The sequence below is a fragment of the Chiloscyllium punctatum genome, chromosome 10, assembly GCF_047496795.1.
Source record: "Chiloscyllium punctatum isolate Juve2018m chromosome 10, sChiPun1.3, whole genome shotgun sequence".
Lineage (NCBI taxonomy): Eukaryota > Metazoa > Chordata > Chondrichthyes > Orectolobiformes > Hemiscylliidae > Chiloscyllium > Chiloscyllium punctatum.
This window is the reverse complement of record NC_092748.1, coordinates 6237561-6257809: the sequence shown is the minus strand read 5'-3', so window position 1 is coordinate 6257809 and position 20249 is coordinate 6237561. Positions and strand designations below refer to the sequence as shown.

The 20249-nt window shown below is 40.5% G+C and overlaps 1 protein-coding gene across 11 annotated transcripts in view; it reads right to left on the bottom strand.

The window, feature by feature from the left end:
• The window catches only part of hdac4 (histone deacetylase 4), a 497199-nt gene that overhangs the window by 177395 nt on the left and 299555 nt on the right, over positions 1 to 20249 (bottom strand). For all 11 annotated transcript variants that reach the window (XM_072578375.1, XM_072578377.1, XM_072578374.1 and 8 more), the window contains 2 exons: positions 18648 to 18768; positions 1900 to 2021 (listed from right to left, as the gene is read on the bottom strand). In XM_072578375.1, the coding sequence (XP_072434476.1) occupies positions 1900 to 2021; positions 18648 to 18768 (243 nt within the window). The remainder of the gene's footprint in view (positions 1 to 1899; positions 2022 to 18647; positions 18769 to 20249) is intronic.

Here is a 20249-nt window from a genome sequence, read left to right as displayed (position 1 = left end):
TGGAAAAAGTGTTTAAATTAGGTTCTTTCTCTTTTAGAGGCGGTGTTGATACAAACAGGAGGTTCAACAGTCTCCTCACTCCAGGGACTGGCTCTGGGCTAGCTGGTCAGAATCCATGTACAGTGCACATGTAAATAAAGGGTGACTTGGTGATTGGATACCAGCCTCTGTACAATTTTTCAGTGGTGATGAGAGAAAACAGTATTTCCCTGAATTTGCTCACAACATTCGTCTATGAGTTGCGGCAAGCATTTCTGGCGTAATATTTTTATTTGGGAAGCTTGACTTGTTCAATCAAAGACTGGGCCCAATACGTGGAAAGAATGTGTTTTTTTTTCTAGACAAATGGTTTTTGGCAGATAAAAATCAATGAATAATCTTTTTAACTGCTTGTGGACCAGCAGCATTTTCAGTTATTAGGAGCCTAACTTTCCCTGAGGCACCTTTCAAGAGTTGATGGATTTAGATTAGATTAGATTAGATTACTTACAGTGTGGAAACAGGCCCTTCAGCCCAACAAGTCCACACCGACCCGCCGAAGCGTATACCACCCAGACCCATACTCCTACATTTACCCCTTCACCTAACACTACGGACAATTTAGCATGGTCAATTCACCTAACCTGCACATTTTTGGATTGTGGGAGGAAACCGGAGCACCCGGAGGAAACCCACGCAGACACGGGGAGAATGTGCAAACTCCACACAGAGAGTCGCCTGAGGCGGGAATTGAACCCGGGTCTCTGGCGCTATGAGGCAGCAGTGCTAACCACTGTGCCACCGTGCTGCCCAAGGAATATTAGTTAAGGAATATTACAACCCGAGCCTCCTCTAATCCTGAGATGCTATCAGTTTTATTCGGCATGTTCGGACAGCTTCACACCATCCATTGTTCAATGGTCTGGCAGAAAGTGCAATCCAAACATTGAAGGCAGCCTTAATGAAATGGCCTACACATTCACTTGATACCAAATAACCCGGTTCCTGTTTGATTATAGGACAACCCCTCACACACCTGCAGGGATAACTCAAGGGGAGTTGCCAATGGAAGAAACCAGGTTAAACTTGATATTCCCGGACTTGGGAGGGCAAGGTGAAACAGCAGCAAGAACGCCAGTACTGGCCATATACGTCCTCTATGCGAGACCGACAATTTACATCAGGGGACGAAGTTTCGTGTCGAAGCAACAGAAATGGCCTTGCATGGTTATGAGGTGAGGTCAACACAAGGTCAAGTCTGTGACATACAATGTTTGGGTAGATGAGGCAGTCTTGAACAAACATGTGGATCATGCAAGTGGCTACCTTGCAAACAGGGCAGGAGAAAAATATACCTGATCCCTCAGAATGACCAGAAAGTTTGTCTGAAACCATGGGTTCTCCCCTTACGTCTAGTATCCAAGAAACCTGAGATTGTCAGAGATAGATTTAGCCTAGATTCTGTTACTGTCTGAAGAGGAGGAGGAACCTCTCCCAAGATGCTCTAGATGCAAGAGACAGGCTATAACATACAAGCCACCCTGGGGTGGGGGGGGGATGCACTGATTGCAATAGGGCCAGCTGGATCTCATTGATTATGAGAATCCTGATTAGGGCTGTTGTTCTGGGCCAATCATGGAGTCCTGACTGACAGATATAAAAAGGAGATTTTGAGACTTTCCTCACTCTCGGGGCTGCCTCTGGGCTAGCTGGTCAGAGTGCTTGCACTGCGCATGTGTAAATAAAGAGTGACTTGGTAACGGGATACTAGCCTCTATGCAGTTATTTTAGGTGGCATTATTAAAAATTAGCTATTTGATTCTAGTTACAATCAAAATAATCAAACATAAAAAAGTTTTGCTTTCACATCAGTAAACTAGACTTAGCTTTATGAAAACCTTCACATCAATGCAGCGTTACCTGTTTTTCTGAGCGGAAAGTCATCTTTGGGATCGTACATCCCTAGCATTGGATGATTGTATGAGGCAGATATGCTGCTTTGAGGTGGCGAACTCTGGTCTAATGAGCCATGCTGGGTTTTTCTGCAGTAAAAAGAACACAATCAAATAATCAGGTTGCAACTCTTGCGTAATGTGTAAGTGTGAAAGCAACTGAAACACATATGAACTCAGAATAAAGGACTAAGTAGCACCTGGCATTTTAATTAAAATGAATTATTGTAAATTGTAACCAAAACAGGTTCTAGTTAATTTGAAATTTTACAATTGCAACTTGTTAGTGAAGTCAGAGGCCTTAAAACCCTCTGAGATACTGAACATCTTACGTTAAAAAGAAAGTTGAATAAAACAGGCAGGTCCAGGTTTAATTCCAAGTCAACGTTAATTGATTAAACTGAAATTACGGAAGTACACTACAATCGCTTTAAAGCTCATGTGCTAGACTCTCAGAATCATACAGCACCACCTATATGCCAGTCTTTTCACAGAACTGCTCTACTTATTTATCCTCTCCCCATAACTCTTTACTGTTTTTTCTTTCTTAATTATATTTCTAATTCCTTTTTGAAATTAATTTTGAATTCACCTCCACTACCTGGTAGTGAATTCAATTAACAAGTTGCTACACTAAAAAAAACTCATCTGTCTTCTTGCACTTTTTGCCAATGGGATTAGGGAAAATACACTTACATGGATTGAGAATTTGTTAAGACATAAAGCAGAGTGTGGGAATAAATGTCGTAAGTTGGTTGCCATAAGGGTTGGTGCCAGGTCCACAGCTGTTCACAATCTATATAAATGATTCCAAACTCATTTATGGCACCAAACTGAGGGAAGTGAAAGTTGTGAGGAGAAAACAACAAAGTTTCAAGAGGTCTTGCGCAGGCTCTGTGAACGGACTAGAACATGGCAGATAGAATATATTAGAATAAATGTGAAGCTTGGTAGAAAAAAGTGAAGGCAGAATATTTCATAAATCACTAACTTTAACATGCAGATGCAGCAAACAAGTGGGGAGCCAAATGGCATAATTGCCTTCATCACGAATTGAGTACAAGAGTCAAAATGTCTTGCTGAAGTCGTACAGAGCCTTCACCCAGAGTATTGTGCAGTTTTTATCTCCTTGTCCAATGAGGGATTATACTTGTCAAAGATGGAGTACAGTGGAGTTTCATCAGTTTCATCCCATCCTGGGATGGCAGGATTAATTTATGAGGAGAGACTGAGGAGCTTGGGTCTATATTCCCTAGAGTTTTGAAGAATGAGAGGTCACCTTATGAAACCTAGAAAGTTCTTGCAGGGCGTGACGGGTTGGATGTATACAAGATTTTCTTCTCGCTGGTGAGTCTAAAATCAGGAGATATAATCACAAGATTAAGAGGTCATATAAGGCTGAAGAGGAATTTCTTCACACAAAGGGTGTTGAATCTTTGGAACTCTCTATCCCTGTGGAAGCTCAGTCATTGAGTATGTTCAAGACAAGTTGATAGATTTCTGAAAACTAATGAAACCAAAGCATACGGAGATAGTTTGGGAAAATTACAGAGGAAAATGATTCGCCATGATCTAATAAGGTTCAATGGCCTATGCCTGTACCTGAGCTTCAATGTTGTAATAATCCTAAATTGCATTTTCTGGTTAAACATTCAACTGCATTCAGGAAGGGAACATCACGTAGAATTTTTGCTTCTGGACTCTTCACAGGACCCATGACTAAAAGTGCATTTCTTGCTAGGCTGATTGAGGAGAGGATCAATTAACAGTGTTCCCCCTCCCCTACCCAACAGTGAACAACATACTGATTCTTGCAAACTATGCTTATGCATGAATTCTGCTTTTTCAGTATTACTGCTCAGAGTAGAACTGCATGCCAATCTATGAGTTGCATTGAGAGCATCATAGAAAAAAAATTAAGAGCGCAGAAATTATTTCATTCTTGTTTTGGTCCCATTGTCATACTTGTTTGAGTTGGATAAAAGTGTTATATTGAGTAGTTTATTTTAGCAAGTACCAATTTGTGCTCTGCCCTCCTGAGTTAAAGCAAATAATGAGAAGTACAACTCAATACGTTAATAAAAATGGACACCTAAACTTTGAGGAATACTTAACACAAAAATGTTCCAAGTAACACAAAAATGTTCCAACTTCCAAGTTGCATTTTGGAAGGTCAAATTTGAAAGCTGAGTACAGGATTAAGGATAGGATTTTTGGCAGTGTGGAGGAACAGAGGTATCTTGGTGTGCAGGTACATAGATCCCTTAAAATGGCCACCCAACTGGATAGTAAAGAAAGCATATGGTGTTTTGGCTTTCATTAACAGGGGGATTGAGTTTAAGAGTCGTGAGATCTTGTTGCAGCTCTCTAAAACTTTGGTTAGACCGCACTTGGATAGTGCGTCCAGTTCTGGTCGCCCTATTATAGGAAAGATGTGGATGCTTTGGAGAGGGTTCAGAGGAGGTTTACCAGGATGCTGCCTGGACTGGAGGGTTTATCTTATGAAGAGAGGTTGACTGAGCTCAGACTTTTTTCATTGGAGAAAAGGAGGAGGAGAGGGGACCTAATTGAGTTATACAAGATAATGAGAGGCATAGATAGAGTTGATAGCCAGAGACGATTTCCCAGGGCAGAAATGGCTAACACGAGGGGTCATAGTTTTAAGCTGGTTGGAGGAAAGTATAGAGGGGATGTCAGAGGCGGGTTCTTTACACAGAGAGTTGAGAGACCATGGAATGCGTTGCCAGCAGCAGTTGTGGAAGCAAGGTCATTAGGGACATTTAAGAGACTACTGGACATGCATATGGTCACAGAAATTTGAGGGTGCATACATGAGGATCAGTGGTCGGCACAACATCGTGGGCTGAAGGGCCTGTTCTGTGCTGTACTGTTCTATGTTCTAGCACACAAGACAGGCTAATCTACAGCTAAATTAGTGTTACAAGTGTTACAAGTAAATAGAATGCTATAAGGCCGTAGGTTTAAGAGACACATTTGTATCTGAGTTTTTCAATTACATGAACTGAAGTGGTAATACTTTTAATCGAAAGATAGCACACAAAGTATACACCAATCTGAAACAATGAATTTGACAAAGTCAATAACATTTATTTAAACTTGTACAAATTTATACTGCAGAGATACAATATATAAATGAGCAAGGATGCATGCTCATTTACAAATTTCTCAAATAACTCAAAGAGCGACTGCATCAAAAAATATTATCCCAAAACACCAGTAAAAGCCCCAAACTCCATGCAATATTAGTGGAATTAGAACTATCCTGGATATAAGCAGTTTCCAAGATGATGCAGGATGGAATAAAGTATAAAGCCAAATACATGGAAAATATGAAGGAACTTGGAAATCGAGTGCAGTCATCTGGATTAGATTTTCATTTCTATTCCTCTCACCACTTTCTTGGGTTTCAAAAGTTTACTCATTTTCAATTCTATTTTTCAGAGGAATTAGAATGAATTAATAGAATTTTTTTCCACTCTTACAGCACTTAGAGTCATAGAGATGTACAGCATGGTAACAGACCCTTCGGTCCAACCTGTCCATGCCAACCAGATGTCCCAACCCAATCTAGTCTCATCTGCCAGCACCCGGCCCATATCCCTCCAAACCCTTCCTATTCATATACCCATCCAAATGCCTCTTAAATGATGCAATTGTACCAGCCTCCACCACATCCTCTGGCAGCTCATTCCATACACATACCACCCTCTGTGTGAAAATGTTTCCCCTTAGTTCTCCTTTATATCCTTTCCCTCTCACCCTAAACCTATGCACTCTAGTTCTGGACTTCCCCACCCGAGGGAAAAGATTTTGTCTATTTATTCTATCCATGCCCCTCATAATTTTGTAAGCCTCTATAAACTCACTCCTCAGCCTCTGACGCTCCAGGGAAAACAGCCCCAGCCTGTTCAGCCTCTCTCCGTAGCTCAGATCCTCCAACCCTGGGAACATCCTTGTAAATCTTTTCTGAACCCTTTCAAGTTTCACAACGTCTTTCCGATAGGAAGGAGACCAGAACTGCACGCAATATTTCAACAGTGGCCTAACCAAGGTCCTGTGCAGCCGCAACATGACCTCCCAACTCCTGTACTCAATACTCTGACCAATAAAGGAAAGTATACCAAACGCCTTCTTCACTATCCCATCTACCTTCAACTCCACTTTCAAGGAACTATGAACCTGCACTCCAAGGTCTCTTTGTTCAGCAACACTCCCTAGGACCTTACCATTAAGGTGTATAAGTTCTGGTAAGATTGACTTTCCCAAAATGCAGCACCTCGCATTTATCTGAATTAAACTCCATCTGCCACTTCTCAGCCCATTGGCCCATCTGGTCAAGATCCTGTTGTAATCTGAGATAACCCTCTTCGCTGTCCACTACACCTCTAATTTTGGTGTCATCTGCAAACTTACTAACTGTACCTCTTATGCTTGAATCCAAATCATTTATGTAAATGACAAAAAGTAAAGGGCCCAGCACCGATCCTTGTGGCACTCCACTGGTCACAGGCCTCCAGTCTGAAAAACAACCTCCATCACCACCCTCTGTCTTCTACCTTTGAGCCAGTTCTGTTTTCAAATGGCTCGTATTCCAAGACCCTGTATTTCATGAGATCTAACCTTGCTAACCAGTCTCCCATGGGGAACCTTGTCGAACGCCTTACTGAAGTCCATATAGATCACATCTACTGTTCTGCCCTCGTCAATCTTCTTTGTTACTTCTACAAAAACTCAATCAAGTTTGTGAGACATGATTTCCCACGCACAAAGCCATGTTGACTATCCCTAATTAGTCCTTGCCTTTCCAAATACATGTACATCCTGTCCCTCAGGATTCCCTCCAACAACTTGCCCACCACCGAATTCAGGCTTACCGGTCTATAGTTCCCTGGCTTGTCCTTACCACCCTTCTTAAACTGTGGCACCACGTCTGCCAACGTCCAGTCTTCCGGCACCTCACCTGAGACTATCGATGATACAAATATCTTAGCAACAGGCCCAGCAATCACTTTTCTAGCTTCCCACAGAGTTCTCAGGTACACCTGATCAGGTCCTGGGGATTTATCCACCTTTAACCGTTTCAAGACATCCAGCACTTCCTCCTCTGTAATCTGGACATTTTGCAAGATGTCACCATCTATTTCTCTAGTCTATATCTTCCATATCCTTTTCCACAGTAAATACCGATGCAAAATATTCATTCAGTATCTCCCCCATTTTCTGTGGCTCCACAAAAAGGCCACCTTGCTGATCTTTGAGGGGCCCTATTCTCTCCCTAGTTACTCTTTTTTCCTTAATATATTTGTAAAAGCCCTTTGGATTCTCCTTAATTCTATTTGCCAAAGCTATCTCAATTGCTTTTAAATAATGCCTTTGGCAATCACTGTTGCAATGTAGAGAAACATTTTTTATATAGACAGTGAGTACAGGAAAACATGACCCTTTTAACACCTAAGTTATCTTTCAGACGTGTTTCAAGTTCCAGGATACAAGTTGTGTGAGGATGTCCAAAGCTTTGACAGAAACCAGTGAACTACTGCAAAATGGATATCATTCTGGCACATGACCTCTCCTATTTCAGTATCACCAGCTTCAATATAGCCAAAATCAACCTTTGCATTAATATTTGCTGACAATCAAACCTCTCATGGTTAACTGAACAGCACATGAATTAACAAACTCTGTTTTAACCTACACATAAATACTTATGACCAACCATTTTAGTGGTTATCTATAGTATAGATAGATGAATACTCTCATTGTCATCTTTGGGATGCTTTAAAAATTTGAGATAAACTTGTACCATATTTTATTATATCTACTTTCTTAAGTATCCCTGTACCATAACCAGTTCACCAACCTCCCTCTACTTACCAAAGGATGTATTTCTTTCATAAAGTGATGATTAACCTAAAAGTACTGTCCTCCTCAGCAGCATGTTTAAAAGAGAAGGCATTCAAATGTAAAGAATACGCTTATTTTGCCTTGCAACAGGAAAAGACTCATGTAAATAATGTAGTCAGTGGGTCAGTCTTGGGCTAGTTGCCAACATGCTCAGCAGCATTTCCACTATGTAATCGTGCTATTTGAATATCAACCATGACTCTCGGTCCAACTCTCCACTTTAAAAAAAAAGAAAATTGTGCCTTTGTTGTAGAATCAATAACCCCACTTGGAAATAGTGCTTCTTGCTAGCTTCAGCTAGCCAAAATTTGGTTGATCTTTCTGGCAGATCCATAAAGTACCCAGCAGAGGGGTGGTGGTGGGAAAAAGCCAAGCTGCTAGCTTTCTGTTTTTGTCAAGACAGGAGTATCTTAGATTAAACTGACATTTTCAACTATATTTTCTCTTTTTATTCAATGAAGCATTTTTGAGAGAAGAAAAACTACATTGAAAGTACTGTGTCTTCCCCAAGAGTACAATTCCCTTTCTAAACAGTGAGTAATGATAACATAATTTAAAGAGCAATGAACTGGTGTAATTCCGCTAAATGAACATGTCTACTCTATATTAGTTCAGAATTCCTTACACTTATCTCTCAATTAGATAGCTAACCATGTTTCTAATTAGAGGAATTGGCACCTTCTATTCACCAGAAAACAAATGGTCAGTTTGTTTTTATGAACAGGTATAAAAAGAAGCACATTCTCAAATTAGTTGTTCAGCTTCAAAATTATTAACAATGATTTTTTTTGTGAAACCTCCCATCATCTACATTTTTAAAAATAGACAATCATTTCCTAATTCATGAACTTTTAGATGCTGTACCTTAGCATTAGCAATCTAACTTTTATTAAACTGAAGCCTCATATTTTGTGTGAATTGCTGTTGCTTTCTCAGTAGGCTTGATGGCCAAATCAACATTGAAACATACAACACAGAGGGGGGTCACATTTGGCACGGCATGTCCCTGATGACTTTCTGGAAAAGATATTTGAAAATTTATCCACTCCTACACCTTATCCTTGCCCTATAACACTGAAACTTTTCTCCATTTCTGTTTAAGAGCCTATTTTCTATTGTTTGACAAACTGGGACAAACATCATGGCACACAAGTGCATGTGCATGTTGCGTGTGACAACATTATGAAGTGAAGGTATAGTGGTTAAGGTACTGATCTCCAGAATCAGTCAGCTGAGCACCAATGAATACAGAGGTAGCAATGAAGATCAATATGGCCAAAAGAGTCACAGTTCTCTGAAAGAATAATCAATAAATACACTGATCAGAATAGAATTGAATCAGAAATGCATCCTTGTTGCTCTCAGCAGGAATAAGGGCACTAAATGGTTCCAGACTGCTTTTTGGTGGTGGTTGAGGCGGGGGTACAGGGTGTTGATGGGAGGAGGAGGGGGAGAAAGCAACCAAAAATCATCTTGATCATTTGTCAATTTACTCAAAAAGCACAAGTTTGTCCAGTATTATTGATAAAATGGAGATTAGTTTTGATGTCACATTCAGTTGAGCAACATTCCAACATTCATCTGGGATTACACAAGAAACAGCAGTCACTTTTGAGTTGTGGCAGGGTGACTGGTACACTGGAATCATTAGGTAAGACATATCTAGGCCTCAGGAAAGGAAACTGAAGGAAATCAAATAAACCTAAAAGAAACCCCAAAGTCTGTGGCTCAAAAAACAAATAAGGTTGAAAACAGGGACAAAAAAACAAGGAAAAGCAAATCAGGAAGCCAAAAGGAGTATTGTGTTACAGTCGACTTGACAAAGAACAGCAAAACTGGAAACAGACGTTGTGCTGTTCTCTGTAATGTAAGGTCATGAGCAAAAAGAAAGAGTTATGTTGTAAAAACTGAAATTAGTTGAATGCTTTTTTGATAAGCAACCTCAGTTGATGCCTAAATCCTCACTTCTCAGTTTTAGAAATTTTAGTTTGGATCCTAAAACAAAGAGGATAAAAGACAGCAACAGATTTGAGGTACTATTTATATGAGCATTCCAAGGAAGTGATAATATGTGCAGGGAATGTATTTCAAAAACTGTGCAGATCTTAAGATCCCATTCCTTAAGTTCTACAGAAGCATCATATTGAACTCAAAACCTTAAACGTTTCTCACTCCACAAATGCTGCCTGAATTGCTGAATTTCTCCAGTGTTTTCTCTTTTCGTTTTAGATCTCCAGCACCCACAGTATTTGCTTTTATTTAAGATTCTTAATTGTGAATGGAATCTTCAGCTCCTGCAGTGTGTTTGGAAGCAAGATGGGCACTTAGGAGGGGTAGTGACATACCCAATTCCCATCATCTTCTTGCCTCCTGCAGGATTATGTTCTGGTCAGAAATGTCCATGGTGAACCTTCCAATCCTGCTGTCAGTTGAGGCCATTAAGTGGCTAATTAAGAGTCTCAGCCTTCCATTGATGGACCTGATGGGTCAACTACTCCTGTGATATTGCTGAGTGTAAGAACCATCAGACTTTGATTAGCTGGTAGCTCTTGCTAAGCAGGACTCCTCCCCACTAGATCGTGATTCTGGCAGAAAGCCTAATAGTGGTCTCACCATTGTTTGATCAGTGTGGTTCAGTAGGCCTTTCCTGAAAAGGAAGCAAAGGTCTCTCAGGCTCTCCAAGCAGCTGACAAGAACCCATCCTGCGAATATTGTTATCTGCTAAGAGTGCAAAGTGAGCAGTCACCTTTGAGGAGTGATTACAGTTATACATGTCAAGTCCTTTTCAACTGACACCTGTTACAAGTCAGAAAGCAATGGGTATGGGAGATGTTCTGTAGTTCAAGAAGAATAAATAGATGAGCTAGTTTAAAAGTGTCAACTCTGAATATCCAATTTAAATAACTGAGAATCAATGGCAAGGAATTAGCAAACTGACATCCATTCTGCTGGAAATAATTTTGGGAAGTAAGGTTAGCTACTGACAACATATTACTATATTAAAGGTTAATGCACCATGGAAAGAAACCTATGGACGTTACAACTCAAGTACAGCTGGCATGTGTTGCCCACTTTGAAGAATTAACCTGGTATGGTGATTGTACCAAAGTCAGCAAGCTGGACTTCAAAGAATACAAGTTCCCTGACTGGATCAGAATGACAACTCCAGAGAACCCTGGCTGACAAAAACGACAGTAAATGTCAGCAATACAGACACTCTGATATCTGACTCTGAATGAGGCAGTGAAGCACAATCCTGAAGAAACTCTTTTGCAACAGTTATCTTTGAGTTCGGGCAAGCATTTCTTACAGCATTCCTTTGTTCAGGTAACTTGACCTGTTTGAACTTGCTGTCAAGGACAGACAAATGACATTGTGGCAGACAAAAAAAACAATGAGTAATTCTCCTGACAGCCTGAGGAGCTGCAGCTTTTCCTGTCATCAGGAACCTAATATTCCCTGAGGCAACGGATACTAAAACCTTTCAAGAATTGATGGACATAGTTAAGGAATTTTATGGCCCCAAGCATTTTCTAATTTTGAGGTGCTATAGTTTTTATTCGTAATGTGAGAACCAGGGGAATCTGTATTGAGATTTTTGACTATGTTAAGATGACTGACAGAAGCCTGTGACTTTGAATAAACCCTTAATGAGATGCTTAGAGATGGTTTGGTATGTGAGATTAATGATATAAGTATGCAAAAATGTTGATGTTTGATGTTTAGTTGAAGCCCAACTAAACATCAAACAGGTGCTACAGCTGGCTTCATCACTGGAAAATGTGACAAGTGGTGCTAACGAGTTGCAGGGTACTCCGATGGAAGTGAACACCCTCGCCAGTCTGACTGAGTTTGGGGAACACCACTTGAACGCAAGCAATTGCATAGCCTCACTCAGGACATTTCCTGCATAGAGGGCCTCTAGCTCAATCAACAGCAACACCCCAAAACAAAGCCAAGCCTTGGCCAAACAAGTAAAATTTTCTTCATGATCTGGGTAGGCAAACCACTGTAATTCCTGATGAAGGGCTTTTGCCTGAAATGCCGATTCTCCTACTCCTCAGATGCTGCCTGACCTGCTATGCTTTTCCAGCACCACACTCTCAACTCTTAAAGGGTCAACTTTGGAAATGGTTGCATAGACAACCCCAAGTTTTCAATGAAGTCAAGAAACAGCTATCACCCTCTAAGGTATTGGCACACATGGTCCCAAGACTCAGGTTCAGGTTTAGGAAGTTCCATCAATACCGTTATGGATATAAATTTGTAATAATAATGGACCATAGACCCCTACTACTTCTGCTTAAAAACGATAAGGCTGTGTCTCCCCCATAGCTCTGGACTGCATTCAGTGGTGGGCTCCAATACTAAATGCTTATAAGTACAAATTAGAACACTGTCCAGGAGGCCAACTCCTGAATGTGGATGCAACGAGCCACCTCTCACTGGCAGATACACCATCTGTGGTACTGTCAAGTTCTTTTTTCTGAGATTCTTACACACTTGATGCAACTGCAACACGTCAACTTCTACGAACAACCAAATTTTATTAACAAATACAGTACAAACTTTGGAGAAACTCTAAACACTCTTCACCATGCTAGTGAAGCGTGTTGAGAGGTCTCTCTGAACAAAGGAACCAGTCCTACCTTTATACAAAATCTTACATCACAGTCAGTGATGCTTACAAGACAACCCCCAGTCACACCCTCACAGTCACATGCCACTCAAGACACAATGCAGTGACCTAATCATCTCCAGAAACAATGTAACTGAAATCATCTTTTAATGTTGTGAATCTTTTTTTTTAAACTACAGGGAGTGGTCAAAATTACAACTGCAATGTTCTTATTTATTTTGAAACGGATGATGCTGCAAATTTAAATCATCTCTGAATAGTAGATGGCCATGTAAATGGTTCTGAATGGCAAGGGATGGGAATGTAAATTCCTTACAATCTATCTGTAACTTGGAGGCATTCTCCACCTAGACTCGGACATCCAATTTCCTGTAGGTCAGCAAAGCAAATTAACTCTTTAATATTACAGTACTCCAATGGTAGAGACTGTAATGATATTAAATTTTCTGGACTTGCTCCCAGTCACCAGTGACAATATCAGACTCTGGACACCGAAAGATCTAGTTGTTTCAGTTTTGGAAGGAGGTGGTGAAATAGCATTAGGAATTCCATTACTTCAATGCTGGATACCAGACTTTTCCAGATGAGAGCAACAGTTTGATACAAGGAACAAAGTCTGGTGTATCACTGAATTTGGAAATAGTCCTGAATGGCTAAGAGGCATGCTTGACACGAGGTCAGGACCAGTGATATATAAAGTTCAGGTAGATGTAATCGTCCCGAATGAGCATGTGTACCGCATGATAGCCACAAATTCGCAAACAGTGCAGAAGCAAAATTTGCCCTGACTCTTAGAACATTCAGAAATGCTGCCGGAACCCATGGATTCACGCTCCATCAAGCATTGTCAAGTTCACTGAATCCGAGATGGACATGATGGAAGCAGTTGCCCTGACGCCTTAGTTGCAAGAAGGAGAGACTGAAATTCTACTGAGGAGCTCCTAGTGCAAAAAGCAGGCTCCTGTGTGTATCTGACACCAAGTTGGAGGAACCTAACCCAGTGCTGAAATGCCCCATGAGTCTCTTCAAATAAAAAGCACTGGCTTATATGCTCTGACTCAGAGGGGGAGGAATGTAGTGATTGTATCGAGGAAACCAGTTGGACCTCAAAATGAATTCCCTGATTGTGGATGGTATATAAAAAGGGTGAGTGTCAGAGATACTGACACTCTGGTACCTGGTACCGCCTCATTCAGAGTCAAAGTCAAGGACTGTTCATGTGCAAATAAAAGGAAACTTCATCACGGCATACTGGCATCTTAAGGAGTTATATTACCTGGGGTTTACATTTAATACTCCAAGATTTAGTTCTCAAGTTATTCCCTTTCAAAACTATCATTTTGATGGCATTTTTATTTCTCCATCATTCACAGATCATGGGCAACACTGACAGTGTCAGCTCTAATTGAACACCCTGGAAACCTTTCCATTGAGAGCTTGCTAGACCATTTCAGAGGGATATTAAGACCTAAATACATTTTAAATAGATAGAAATTTTAAAAAAAATTTACTCTTTGGATCTGGGCATCGTAGGCTTGGCCAGTATTTACTGCCCTGGCAAAGATGGAGGTGAGCTGCCTTTTGGAACTGTTTCAATTCTTGGGGATCAGGATACCCACAGTTCTGTTAGGAAGGGAGTTCCAGGATTTTGATTCCATAACAGTGGAGATGTATTTTCAAGTCAAGATGGTGTGGCTGAGCAGGAAAATTGCAGGTGGTGGTGTTCACATGCATCTGTGAATCAAATCCTACTAGGTGGTTGAGGTCACAAGTTTGGAAGATGCTGTTGTAACAGCCATGATGAGTTGCTGCAGTGCATTTTGCTTATGTGCATCTTGTGTGTAGATTGTGTCACTGCATTGATGGTGAAGGGAGAATGGGGTGCCAACCAAGTGGGAGACTTGGTTCTGAATGTTGGAGCTGTATTCATCCAGGCAAGTGGAAAGTATTTCATCACATACTCCTGATTGACACCTTGTAGATGACAGTCAGACATTTGGGGGCAGGCGGCAAGTTACTTGCTGCAGAATTACTAGGCTCTGGCTGCCCCTGTAACTAGCGTATTTGTACGCCCGGTTCAATTCAGTCCCTAGTCAGTAGTAACCTCTAGGATGTTGATAGTGGGGGATTCAACAATGGGAACATCATTGAACATCAGTGGGACAATAGATGATCATTGCCTGACATTTGTGGTGTGAATGTTACAGGCAGTCCCAGGTTAAGAATGGGTTCTGTTCTTTAATGTGTTCGCAAGCGGATTTGTTAACAAGTCGTAACACAATACAGTACAACATAAAACAGTCATTCGTAACTACAGGCAAATGTTAGATTGTACGTTGGATCTTGAAATTTTTGAAAATTCATTCATGGGATGATGTCAATGGCGAGGCCAGCATTTATTGCCCATCCCTAATTGTCTGGAGCACAATTAAGAGTCCACCACATTGCTGTGGCTCTGGATCACATGTCAGCCAGACCAGATAAGGATAGACAGGCAGGAGTCTGAAGAACACGGCAAGCCAGGCAGCATCAGGAGGTATAGAAGTCGACGTCTCTGGTGTAACCCATCTTCAGGACTGGGGGTGGGTATGGGGTGGATATTCAGATAAAGGGGGTGGTGGGGACAGGATGGTGAAGTGGGGATGGGTGAGTACAAGTAGAGGGTATGACCTGGTTGGTCAATGGGAGGAATGAATCTGGTTGGTGGCAGGGAGGGGGAGGGGGAGGGGCTGGGAAGAGAGTTGGGGGATGGGGAGGGAGGTTATTTGAAATTGGAGAACTCAATATTGAATCCTCCAGGCTGTAGGCTGCCCATACAGAAGATGAGGCATTGTTCCTGCAATTTGCACTGTGGTTCGTTGTGGTCATGGAAAAGGCCAAGGATGGACTCATACCTGTCTTCACCTATCCCCACTTCACTACCCTACCCACGCCATCCTCTTTATCTGCAGCTCCACCCACATTCATCCCCAGTCCTGAAGACAGGTTACACCCAAAACTTCTCCACCTCCTGATGCCGCCTGGCTTGCTGTGTTCATCCAGCCTACTGCTCGTCTATTTTGGATTCCAGCTTCTGCAGTTTTTGTTTTGTTTCTAGACCACATAAGGATGGTAGTTTCCTTCCTTAAAGGATATTAGTGAGCCAGATGGGTTTTTTTCAACAATGGATTCTAGTCATCATTAGACTTTTAATGCCAGATTTTTTTGTTGAACTCAAATTTCACATCTGCCAAGACAGGATTTGAATCTGGATCTTCAGAATATTATCTGGGTCTCTTGATTAACAGTCCAGTGATTATACCTCTAAGCACCAGTTCCCCAATATTAATATTAATACACCACTGTACAGGATCTCATTGTAAGTACAAGTGTCCCTAAGTTGAACATTTGTCAACCACTTGTACTTGCCATTTATCAGCCCAAGCCTTGATGTTGTCCACATTTTGCTGTATATGTTCACAGATTTTCACGGACTGCTTCAGAAGTTGAGGAGTCACAAATGTTGTGCAATCAATAGTGAACATTCCCACTTCTGACCTTATGACGGAAGGAAAGCCACCGAGGGAGTAGCTGATGATGGTTGGGCCTAGGAAACTACCCTGAGCAACTCCTAAGGTTGACATGATGAACCTCCAAAAATCTTAACAATTACTTCTTTTATTTTAGATACAAGTCTAACCAGCAGAAGGTTTTCCCCTGATTTTCTTTGATATTAAAGGCAGTCACACACAGCTCACCTCTAGAGTTCTTGTACTCATGCTTAGACCAAGGCCGTTATGAGGTCATGAGCTGAGTAGCCATGGAGGAACACAAAATGAGCAGTGAGCATATTACTCCTTTGCAAATGCTGGTGGAGTCACTATCGATGACCCACTCCATCACTTTGTTTATGTTTGAAAATAGACATACGAATGATAATTGGTCAATGGATTTGTTCTGCCATTTGTGGATAGGATATAACTGGGCAATTTTTCTCATTGTTGGATGAGGTCACTGTTGTAGCTGTACTAGAACAGCTTGCTAGGGGAGGAGCTAGAAGAATAGGACCTTAGTGAACCAGATTGACTTTTATGACAATCTAGTAATTACACAGTTGCTATTACTGATACCAACTTTTCATATTTCACATTTATTTAATGAACTGTTTAAATTCCCCAGCTGACTTAATGAAATTATTGGTCCAAGCTTTTGGATTTTCTCGTGCAGTAACATAGCCACTCTGCTACTGTTCCTTATGATTTGAGTTTTCATTTATTTGTATTGTTGAAGCAAATGGACAGTGTGGCTGGGAAACAAAGTAGATTTATTCAACTGTTACTGCCACTGTTGAGTTTAGGTTAAATGCAAGGCAAAGCTCTCCTTTTTATATTCTCCATCAGTATCCCTTAATGAACCAGTAATTTTACTGTTCCGCTATGAGCCATCCCTCTGAATTCAGTGTCAGATTATTTGATGTCCGGTTAGGGAGTTTGTGCCTTTGTTATATAGCTCATGTTTCCTGCCAAAACCCTTGTCTTGTGCTCAGAGCAACAAAATAGGCTTTTACAAACAAGTAGCATTGTGAGCCCAACTTGAGCCCATATTATGTGCCATGAACAGCATAGATGTGGTGTCAATTTCTGGGTAGCTTGTAGAATGCCAACCATGTTTAGAACTTATTTACCACTGAAAGGGTGGCCATTTAACAAATCAAGCACATCCTGCCTCTTTAAAAGAGCTATCCATTTAGACTCTCTCTCTCGATCTTTCTTAGTGGCTGTGCACTCTCTCTTTGTCAAATAAATATTCAATCGGTTTTTGGAAGTTATGATGGAATGTCCTTCCATCATTCTTTCAGCAATGATTTTAGATCATTACATACTTGCAAGAAAAGCCAAAAATATGTTACCAGAATAATGCAGAGACTAAAACAATTTAAAAGCCATGCTTAGTTAAAATAAAGCTCAGCAGCAAAACAAAAGAAAAAAAAAATTGAATCTGTCTACCACAGGGTCTGATACATTTTAAGTGGTATTTGTACATTGCTCATTGTCAGAATAAGTAGTTTTCTGAAAAATTGCCTGTGGCAAACAAAGTCCAAAACTCCTGTACAACGAGAGCCATGAGAAATCTGCCATGAGCTTTATGGAATAGGAATTTTCAGTAATTTTCAGAAATTACAGTGAAAGCCTGAGAAAGAAGTTCTGACTTAAGATGGCACTTTAATATCTAAGTATTAATAATATTCCTGCAAATCATTTTTCTTGAATGACTAAGCAATCAGAACATTTATTTACTATGGTCTGTTAATCCACATTTGTTCTCGTTACATTAACCTTTGTTTTATGATTTCCATTTTTGGAGATAAGCATAAAGCATAAACAAAGCTGAACTAGGACAGCTAATTCCAACAGAAAATGTTAGCTGATCATAGAGGTTGTGTGTCTTGGTCAAAAGGAAAAGAAAACTCCCTTAGACATGCATGTTGCACAAATTTTATTTTAACAAAAAGATAGATTAATCTCTGCAAAGCACATAAATCTCTCCATTTTATCACTGTTGTTCATACAACAGACATACACCAGGAGTTAGAGAGAGCCCTAAGTTCATTTTCAATAGCCCTGATGTGGAGGAGCTGGTTTTGGACTGGGGTGGACAGTTTCAAAATCTTACAACACTAGATTATAGACCAACAGGTTTATTTGGAAGTACTAGCTTTCTAGGCACTGCTCCTTCATCAGGTAGGTAGTGGGGCAGGATCATAGGACACAGAATTTCGAAGAGGAGGAAGGAAAAGAAAGTTGGCAAAGAAGAAGCCTTCCAAAAGTCAGTGAATGAGGAAAGAAAGCACACACACCCTAATTTTCTGAACTCTGTCCCAATTTCATTGCTCTAAAATCCCCACTTCTATATCTCCCAAAGTACCTGCGAACGCTCAATACAGAAATTCACAAGTACCAGAGAATGCAAGGGAGAAAAGGGGAGAATTAATTTTGAAGAGATGATTTGTATCGTGTATAAGACAAACAAAATGCTTACTTGTGTGGATTATTCAGTGGCTTGCTTTGGAAATCTTTAATTAAAATGGGTATCAGCATACCAGATGTTTGAGCTGGCTGTAAAAATGTCAGTAAAACATTATCACATTAATTCTTCTTATCAGATACACTTACCCGTACCAAAATCTTGGGTCATTTGGAATGGAATGATTTATTGCCCTGTGTGCTGCGGCTTTCTTTTTATTCAGGACAAATTCCTGAAGTCTCAATTTCACTTCTGTACTTGCTACTGCACCTAAAATACATGCAGACAAATGTAAGTTCCAGGTTATCACAGGGTTCAAAATTTTAGAACAAGCAGATTATGTAGCAAATGTTCTGCAGTAAAGTGGGCATTTTATTCACTTCATAGATAAGAGTGATATCTCTATAGCCAAATAGCCTGCAAGCTCACTGTTATGGAGTAATCATGTTCAATCCACACAACAAGTTCAAATTGTGAGATTCATCCATGGAGCGAATAAAATTCATATCACTGAGTTCATTTCCACCCAGGGACCTCCAGCAACCACAGCCTCCTCCCTAGTCATAAGATCTAAATGCCGCTGATGCATTGACTGCAGAGTTTTCACTGTCACTATCTTACTCAAAATGTTAGTCTAACTTTTAGTCACAACTTGCATCAAAAGGTAATTGCTCACAAAGTAACTGAATATCTTAATATATCTAGCTGCTGTTTTCTTAGCATGTTCAAGCATTAGAGCTGCAAGTTCCATTGCCACAGTGCTGTTGGCAGAGCATTTTTCACAGGGTAACGATGATCTTGAGAAGGCGCAAAGAATTTTAGTGAATTGAATGGGGATTCCATTTAGTCAGTCTTCAAGTGACCACCTGAAACCAATGATCAAGAGCAGCCGAGTGCCCAAGAAAGTACCATCTAGTATGAAAAGAATTAGACCTTTTATCATCCAGTTTGCTATTTTCATTCTACTCTGTGCACCATTATTGACCTTTGCAGCAGCTACCTCAGAATGAGAGCATCCTTCAGGAAGATATTTACTGTAAATAATTAGTCTAAGAAGTTCGTGTAATAATTAGCAGCTTTAGGATATTTAGAGACAGAAGAAAAAAGTTTAATTTTATACTTGTCCATGCTATAGACTTGGTCTCATTCATGGAATGCATGACAAATCACAGGAAGAGGCAGGTTGCTTGACTACATACATAACAAAAATCTCTGGAAAAATGACTTAACCTGCAGCAAAACACCAATACCAAAATAGAATTGGCTCTTGCTAGCTCATAAAGTGAATCCTTTGGATCCACAACTGCATATAGTGTGAAACAGCAACTCGGTTTCAATTATTCACCAACTAGGGATCACGTAGAATAGCTGTAATAGAGACAAGAAAGCATAACACTGTGTCAGCCTAATGATATTATTTTGCTAACAGGGTGATAGTGGGTACTGCAGATGCTGGAGATTAGAGTAGTGCTGAAAAAGCACATCAGGTCAGGCAGCATCCGAGGAGCAGGAAAATCGGCATTTCCTGATCTGACCTGCTGTGCTTCTCCAGCACTACTCTAATCTTGACTCTTGTTTTGCTAACAGTCTACACAGACATGCATAATTTTTAAAAAGTTACAAACCTTATATTTTAAATAAAATCCTGATTAAAAAGCATCTTTCAGAAGGTGTTTTGCATGAGTGTCACAGAATAGACTTGTTAGCAAATGTACACACATGATATTAAAGGGAAATGACAGCAAAAATTA